Consider the following 8,358-nt stretch of genomic DNA (forward strand, 5'->3'; position numbering starts at 1 on the left):
TCTTAACCTCAGTGTGGCCCACTGCAATCTGTCGTCCAGTGCCTGTGCTACCCCGTTGGACTCCTGCCCTCTCTGAATGATAGGCACTTGGTTCTATGCTGCTGGCCACCTCAGCCAGTCCTTGGCCCTGGTACCCTTAGCTGTGGACATGCTTGACCCCCTTTGTTGCACCGAGAACATCTTTGGTCTGTTCTTTTACTCAGGGCTTTTTTTCTCATAGAACACTCAGAACGGAGTTCTGGCACCTTTTTTGGATGGAACCTTGTAGGGTAGGCAAGGCGGGTTGTATGACACGTGTGAGTTCCGGCACCTTTTTCTTTTACAAAAAAAGCACTGCTTTTACTCCAGTTTAGAAAGGAAGCGAAGCAAGGCCTGGGCAAAAAGACCCATACCTGCTTTCAGAAGGGAGATTGGCTATTAAAAAAACGGTGGTCACCTGCAGACCTGGGGAAGATTGCAGGTAAATAAGCCAGGAACTGCATCTTGTGTTGATGACTGTCAGGCCAGGGATGCACTCAGCTCAGCTGCCAGCTGCCTGTTGGCAGGGTTGGGGCAAAAATGCTTGTCCTGTTTTGGCATCCCTTTCTATGGGGCAAAGAGGAAGAGAAGATGTAAAAAGGAAAGCCAGACTTGTTTATTTATTTATTATTTATTTATTAATTTTATTTATATACCACCCTTCTCCCGAAGGACTCAGGGCAGTGAACAGGGCAATACATGTTAAAAGACAAAATACAAAAATTAAAAAAGATTAAACAAATGCCCACAGCTCTTACAATAGGTTAAAACACATTAAAAGTATGTGTTGACCTTCAGTCTTGGAAACTGTAAACGTGCAAAATGCAAACTGTACTCAATCTGGGTCAGTTCAGTTCAAAGGAATGGAAGGAGCTGCCCTTTGACTTCCTGACCCTCCCACCTCTTTTGCAGTTCAGGGCTGATTCTCAACATGCTCTCCATGTGGAGTGTGGCTTCTTTGGTTTTGGCTAGCAGGGTGTGATCCCATTGGGGCAATGGTCTTGACTACGACTAAGGGTTCAGATTCTGCCGCAGGGACTAACCAGGTCACTTGTCACCCTGGTTAGATCCAGTGCTGTTGCTGTCACACACAGGCTCAGACTGAATCCAAGAGTACTCCAGCTGCAGGTTCATCTCCCCTTCAGGCCCACAGCCCAGCCTTCCCTTCCTTGTATCTTCTCTAGGAAGGAAGAGGCACCAATGTTGGTGCTGGCAGAGCCAGTTCCCCCATCGGCTTTTCTAGTGACCGAGACAAGACTTAAACTGCACGCAGCCATAATAGTGACCATTGGGCTTTGCTTCTCATTGGCTAATTTGACAAAGCATATGGCATGAAACCAGCCAGGAATGGTGGGAGTGACTGGGCTATGTCTTCCCACAGCACTGAGATAGTTTGCCTTGGTTAGCTGGTCGTGTAAATGTAATCGAAGTGCTGGGTCATACAAGTTAGAAGGAAGCTTAATTCACCTTGGCTTAGTGTTTTGTGGGAGCCTGGCCAGAAGGTGCCTTCGGTCACTTCTTCCCTGGGGGCGGGTGGAGAAGGTGGCAGTGGAAGGCTGAGCGGTGAGCACTCCGGTGCAGTTGCAGTCAAGAGGTAGGTACCCCTGTGGCCTGCTCCATCCACCATGTTGTGGCCAGAGCATAAGACTGCCAGGCTAAAGAAGCCCATGAGAAGGGGCCCAGGTAATCCCTCAGCAAAGAGGGTGGCCCCAGGGCAGGTGTTGCCTGGTACATCAAGGGCCAGCCACCAGCAGGCAGGCAGAGTGTAGTGAAGCTTCTCCAGCCCTTCCAGCGAGTGGCTGGCCTTGTGCAGTGCTTGGAGGCCACTCCAGTGCTTGATTTGCCCGGCACAATAAATTTGATGGGGCTTGGCCTGGCCCACTCCTTAAGCTGGTTGTTTGCATAAATTGCATGGAAATTGATCCCTATTGCAAGTTCCAGTCAAGACAGAGGTCCATGTCCAGTCAGCTGTGTGGGACTACAACTCCCAGCATCCCTATTTGGCCAAAGCAAGGCTTCTCCAGGAGCAGCTGGCCTGGCTCTGCAGCCCCTGCCTGTCCTCCGCCACAGCCTTAGGGCTGAACCAGGCAGGCCCCCGGCAGTCAGTCAGGGAGCACCAAAGACCCCACTTCTCGCCCCTTCCTCCCGGAGACGCCAGGTTGTGGCAGCCGCTTTGGGGAGCAGGGCAGCAAGCCCAGCCTGGCCGGGAGGAGCCGCGCTCTTCCTCGGCCACTTCGCCCCCCTCGGAGGCGGCATTCCCCACCTGGGGGCCGTTCCCCGCCCCTTCCCCGCCGCCAAGACCCCCGAAGCGAGGGCAGGCGGCTGCAGAGCCAAACCGGGTGCCCCTGAAGAAGTCTTGCTTTGGCCGAACAAATTTTCCAGCGCTCGGTCAGCGCAGCGCTCGGGCCGGGCCGTCCTTCAGCGGAACTGGCGGCCGGCGCCGCTCCTTCGTGCGGCAGGCGGGAGGGCGGCGCGGGAGCCGCGGCGAATCGCCCTTTGTTTACATGGGCCGGTGGCTGGCGGAGGCGGCGCCGGCGGAGGGAGGGAGGGAGGGAGGCAGGCAGGGAGGCGGGCGGGAGGGAGGCAGCGCTGCGCTCGCCCAGCTGTTTCCCGCCTTGAGCAGACACGCGCAGGGCCAGAGCCGGAGACGCACCGCGGGACCGGCGGACGCGTGCTCGCCCGCCGCCGCCCGCCCGCCCCTCGTGCTCGCCGCCGCCCCGCGCCGGCCCCGATCCCGGCCGGGCATGGAGTACTTCGTGGTGCCCGCGCAGAAGGTGCCCCCGCTGCAGCACTTCAGGAAGACCGAGAAGGAGGTGATCGGCGGGCTGTGCAGGTGAGTGCGGGGGCTGGGCCGGGCGGGCTGCAGCGCCGGCGCCGCCGCGGAGAGCGGGAGGGACGGGGATGGCGGCGGCCGAGCACGTGGGTCTGTTTGCCGGAGCGCGGCGGATAGCGACGCGCCGGCCCGGACGGCCCCTGGGGGTACAGGGGCGGGCGGCGGGGCGAAGGGGGGGCGGCGGCAGACCCCGCTTCGCCCCGCGCCCGGCGACTCCGAGCGCCCCGCCGGGCCTCTCCCAGCCCGCCGCGTGTTTACTGGCAGCGCGGCGGCCGGGCCTGGCCGTGACTGTGCAGCCTCCGAAGGGGCGGGCCTTGCCGCCGCGGGCTGCCGGGACATGTAGTGCCGGGCTCGGCCAGCCACGCCGCGCCGTCTCGCACAAAGGCTGCCCCCAGCCGCCGCATGTGCCGGCCGGGCGCCGCTCTTTGTGCGCGGCAGCCCGCCCGGCGGTGCGGGAAGAGTGGGCTCGGCGCCGCGGCCCCCTCGGCGCGTCCGCCCTCCTCCAGCTGGGCTGGAAAGCGGCCTCCGTGTGGGGCGCTGCACGGGGCCGGGGCAGGCCGGGGGAGCCTCGTCGGGCCGCTCCGAGGGGGCCGCGATCCGAGCCGTCCCAGGCAGCGGCTTTTCCCCGCTGCTGTTCGGCGGCCCTTTCCAGTGAGAGCCCCGCGGCGCTCGCTGGCTTTTCCGCGCGGGCCGAGGAAGCGCGCGGTGGGTGCCCCGTGGTCCGTGGCTGGCCCCGAGTGCAGGCATGCCCGCCTGGGTTGATGTGCCCGACGCATCACACGACCAAGTGGCTGAGCCTTCTTTCCCGTTGTGCAGAAATCCACTGATGCGTCAGGCGGGCCCTACTCTCCTCTTCTCGCCTGGGTGATTGTGGGTGAAGTTCAGGGAGAATTGGGCCCGTTCTGGGCTTCCTTAGTGTGGAAATGCTGTTTTACTTATGCTGTTGCTGCTGCTGCTGCTGCTGCTGCTGTAAAAGTAGCTGGTCTCTGCGCACAAAGATATTTTAGCTCTACAGGAGGGTCAAGTGCAGCCTGGAAATGGTCAGGGACATAAAATGGATTGGAAGATGTTTAAGCAGTGCAATTTGTTGAAGTTCTTTGAAAGCCCCACTGTGACAACAGACGTACAGCATGCATCAGCACACCCCTCTCTCACGGACCCTCTGGGTTGTTTCAAGGCAAAGCTGCTCTGTTTGCCTCCCTGAGGGAAGGGTCTGCTCCCCCCTGGATTGCAGGGCATCTCTAAAGCAGCTCTCAGAGAGAACCTTCTTTGGCACCATAGAGTGGTGTGCTGTGGAGCTGCGGGTCGACTCTGGGCGACAATGGATCCTAAGGAGCCCCCCCCCGGGAGGGAGCTAGTCCAGGGTGGCCAAGAGAGGCTGTAGTGCATGCGGCTTGGGCAACTGGCTGGAACATGCTGCTGGGCAGTAGGGCTGGTCACTGACTGAGGGAGTCTGGAGGGCCCCATCCCTAACCTGGCCTCGCCTGCTGCAGCCTGGCCAACATCCCCCTGACCCCAGAGACGCAGAGGGACCAGGAGCGACGGATACGCAGGGAGATCGCTAACAGCAACGAGCGACGGCGTATGCAGAGTATCAATGCGGGGTTTCAGTCCCTGAAAACTCTCATCCCACACACGGACGGGGAGAAGCTCAGCAAGGTGAGAAGCTAAATCTCCCCACTGATTGGAGGCTGCCAGCAAAGCCACAGTAGTGCGGTTGGCAGGGGGTCAAGCAAGTCCCTGCCAGGGTGGGATCCACCCACCAGGATTGGGGAGCAAAGGCCTTGGGGCATCGTGCTTAGGAAAGAAGATGGGGGGGTGATGGGCTAAGGAACCTCCGCAGGTTGAATACTGTAGCTAAAAGGGGAGACCCAGCAGGAGGAAGGGAGAGGAGGCAGCTTCTTGGGAAACAGTGGGGTACAGCCAGTTGCTGGAAGCCATGAGGATACTTGGGGCCTCTGGGAGCAGAGCAGGGAAGGGGTTTCCCCAGGGGAAGCTGGTTGGGCAGGGGCTGACCGAGGAACAGCCTTGTCCTTTTTGGGGGGGCAGGTCTGTACCCTCTGGGGTTCTCTGCTTGTCTCCTCTGGCCAGGCAGCGATCCTTCAGCAGACGGCGGAGTACATATTTTCTCTGGAGCAGGAGAAGACGCGGCTGCTGCAGCAGAACGCTCAGCTCAAGCGCTTCATCCAGGTGGGCGCCAGGGAAGCCTTCACTGGGGGGGGGTCTTTTCCCCATGGCCTCTGCACACACACCCCTTCAATCTGGGCCTTCTTGGCAGGAGTTCAGTGGATCCTCCCCAAAGCGGCGGCGAGCAGAGGACAAGGATGAAGGCATTGGGTCGCCAGACATCTGGGAGGACGAGAAGGCCGAGGACCTGCGCCGGGAGATGATCGAGCTCCGGCAGCAGCTGGACAAGGAACGCTCGGTCCGAATGATGCTGGAAGAGCAGGTGTGCCCTGCGGGTCTGGCGGCTGGCTCACAGGGCGTTTTCTGAACAGGAAACAAATGCCCCTGAGGGCAGGCAGGGGACCAGGGGCCAGGGCAAACAGCCAGAGGCCCCTTCTGCACACAAAGCCTCCTTGCCCATTGTGGAAGGTGACAAGTCTTTCTCTGGCCGGCTGATAGGTACGCTCTTTGGAGGCCCACTTGTACCCAGAGAAACTGAAGGTGATTGCCCAACAGGTGCAGCTCCAGCAGCAGGAACAGGTGAGGCCACAGCACCCAGAGGCACCTGAGCTTTGTCAGGGTGAGCGCGCATCCTCAAGTCAGTCTCCCTCCTGGCCCTTTGCAAACAGGGTTGCGCCGTTTCCAGGCCGTAGGCAACAGGAAGCCGCAGCACTGCCCCACATGTCCCTGGCAGATGCACAGGGGAGGGTGGCATATCTTTGTGAGGAAAACAAAGTCGGGGTACCCAGCTAAGATGGCTGTGCCCAAAAGCAGGTCTCACCGAAGGGCTGAGGGTGGCTTACAGCACCCATCTTGTTGGTTCAGAAGCATTTACAGAGACTTCTGCCCCTTCCCTCCCTCCCTCTGGCCCTGGAAAGGGGGGGCTTCATCGTTGGCGCTCCAGGTGTGGCTCAGGGCTTCTGGGGTCAGGGAGGGTTCTCGGATGCACCGGGGCACGGCAGGGCCCGAGCTGTCCAAGGGCCTTCCCATGTCTCTGGCTCAGGCCCAGGATGTGTGCCAGGTGTCTTTCTCCTCACCAGCTCCTGCCTGCGCATGGCCCCCCGGCACCCACCCAGCACCCAACAGTGATTGTTCCTGCACCTCCTCTGCCTTCGCATCACGTCACTGTGGTAACCATGGGCCCCTCCTCAGTGATCAACACTATCTCTACATCCAGGCAGAACCTAGACACGATCGTTCAGGTGAGAGCCTCGGCCTCCTTCAGAGAGGCTGGGCATGGGGCAGGCCCTGGCAGTGCACCCAAGAGTAGCTGCCAGCCTCGCTGTAGAGCTCTGCTTCGGTGCTCCCCAAGAACAGCGCCTCCGGTTGCACACACACACCCCTCCTGGCCCGGCTGCAGAAAGACACTTGAGCCCCTTGGAGGAGAGGAGGGCCTCTGGCAACGTTCCCTTTGGAGCTGGCCTCCTTACCGATGGCAGCCGGGGGCCAGAGCCTTGCCCGTCCTGTTCATAATCTGCAGCCTTGTTTGGACCAGACTTGGCACACTATTTTGTTCCTGATTGGTCCCTCTATGCTGAGGAGGAAAACGGACGCTGTCCTCTTGGCCTCTGCAGGACCCAGACACGTCCACCGAGAAGGCTTGCCCCAAGCAGCAGGCAGCCAATCCCAGGGCAGGAAAGGCCCAGCAGAAGACTGCCGGTCAGTCCTGGGGCAAAGAGCCTGCTGGCATTTACTCTACCATCTTCCCCCCAGGCGATCCAGCACATCGAGGGGACTCAAGAAAAGCAGCTGCTGGAGGAGGAAGAGCAGCGCCGGGGTGCAGTCATTGTGACCCCTGCCCGGACCAGCCTGGACCCCTCGAACTCGGACACGGCCTCTGACCTGGAGGCGGAAGACGATGATTCCATGGAACACAGCAAGGCCGGGATGCCCTGACCTCTGCCTGGCGGCGGGAGGGTGAGCAGGGTGGGGGCGAGGGGACTTCAGGAAATATGCGGAAATTTTTACAAAATACCACAACATTTGGGTCTATTTTGTGACCTTCCAATACTGTAAGTGGGAGCATTAGGATGGGGATGAGCTGGAAATCGGGCTGTCCAGTTTGAAGCAGCCGAGGCGGGGGGGGGGGTTGGCAAGCTGCAAGCAGCCAGGCCCTCCCGGCACACGGCTTGGTAGTCCATGGCTCCTGGCTCAAAGGATGGATTTCCTCTGGCGCCTCCAGCTGTGGGGTCTTTTCCCTCTTCGGCCTTGCTCCTGGCCCTCAGAGGGGCGAAGGGACCCCCGAGGCCCTCTAAAAGCTCCAGGGAGAAGGCTGGTGTCGGTAGGCCTCAGGGTTGTTTCTGCCTCACTGGCCCTCATCACACACCTCTTAGTCCCCCCCCCCCACTCTCGGGAGCTGGTTCAGGCTTGGGGCCTTTTCAGAGCCTGGGAGAGAGCATTGACCCCCAGCCTCGTTCTTGGAAGCACTTAAATCCGTTCCATCGGTTGACTGGGTCCGCGAAGAGCGGTTCTGCTCCGTGACGGTTGCTGTCGTTGCATTCTGTGCCTCCCTGTCTCTCTCTCCCCCCCCCCTCAAATTTGGACAGAGGTCTTGGCCAGGACTATTTTGTGCTGGTTGCTTTCAGTAGGTTCCCCCAGCCACAGCTGTTCCTTTGTTCTTTCGTATTTTTTATATGGGTTGTTTTTTGTTCTTTTTTTTTACATGTTTCAGGTCTTTGTGTTCATTGAGATGCTATTATATTTTGTTAAGAAAGTGGAAAAATGAGGCTTGTGCCTTTGTAAAGAAACAAAATAAAGTTTGTACTTTGTTTTTTATATGTCTTGATTAGACTTGCTAATGTTGGGGGACAGACAAGAAATTTGTGGGAGTGGATTCAACTCTGTGTAACAGAAAAGGAATAAGGTCCATTATAAGCACTGCAGACCATCAGCACAGGCCAGGCATGGAACTATATGAGGAGGGGGCCATGGACACCCCCCCCTTCTCAATGTTCTGGAATTTAGATCCCAGTGCCTACCTTAATTTCTCTTGCTTGCAGTTTCTGTGATGCCCAGCAGAAGGAGCTTGTGCTTGCCCCTCCCCTTTGTGGACCAAGGGGATGGGGGTAGGATGGGTTTTGCCCCCCTGGCCTAGAACATAGTTGCATCACATGGCCTGGGATCTAAATTAATTCCTCCCCACTTCCAAAAGGAGAAGCATGGAAGCCGCCTACTTCATGGGGCCTCTTCAATCTTTAGGGCAGCTCAGTCTCCGCCGCCTAGCCCCACCAGAGAGTACTGCCTGTACTAGCATGGGGTTGCTAGTACCCAGACCCAGCATTATGCTGACCCCTGAAGGCACATATTGCTGGGGTCTCTTGTGACAAGGCCGTGCCCTTTGT

At 58.9% G+C, this 8,358-nt stretch overlaps 1 protein-coding gene across 2 annotated transcripts; it reads left to right on the forward strand.

The window, feature by feature from the left end:
* Positions 1–2,608: 2,608 nt before the first annotated feature.
* On the forward strand, positions 2,609–7,794 carry TFAP4 (transcription factor AP-4). 2 transcript variants are annotated; one of them, XM_083372556.1, is made up of 7 exons: positions 2,609–2,851; positions 4,345–4,510; positions 4,943–5,041; positions 5,130–5,300; positions 5,477–5,562; positions 6,027–6,219; positions 6,731–7,794. In XM_083372556.1, the coding sequence occupies exons 1-7, from the start codon at positions 2,763–2,765 to the stop codon at positions 6,911–6,913; spliced, it is 987 nt and encodes a 328-aa protein (XP_083228682.1). In that variant the 5' UTR covers positions 2,609–2,762; the 3' UTR covers positions 6,914–7,794. The 2 variants fall into 2 exon arrangements, with proteins under 2 accessions (XP_083228682.1, XP_083228681.1); XM_083372555.1 differs by having other exon boundaries at positions 5,477–5,557; positions 6,058–6,219.
* Positions 7,795–8,358: the final 564 nt, after the last annotated feature.

This window comes from Vipera ursinii, assembly GCF_947247035.1.
Source record: "Vipera ursinii genome assembly, chromosome: 13".
NCBI lineage: Eukaryota > Metazoa > Chordata > Lepidosauria > Squamata > Viperidae > Vipera > Vipera ursinii.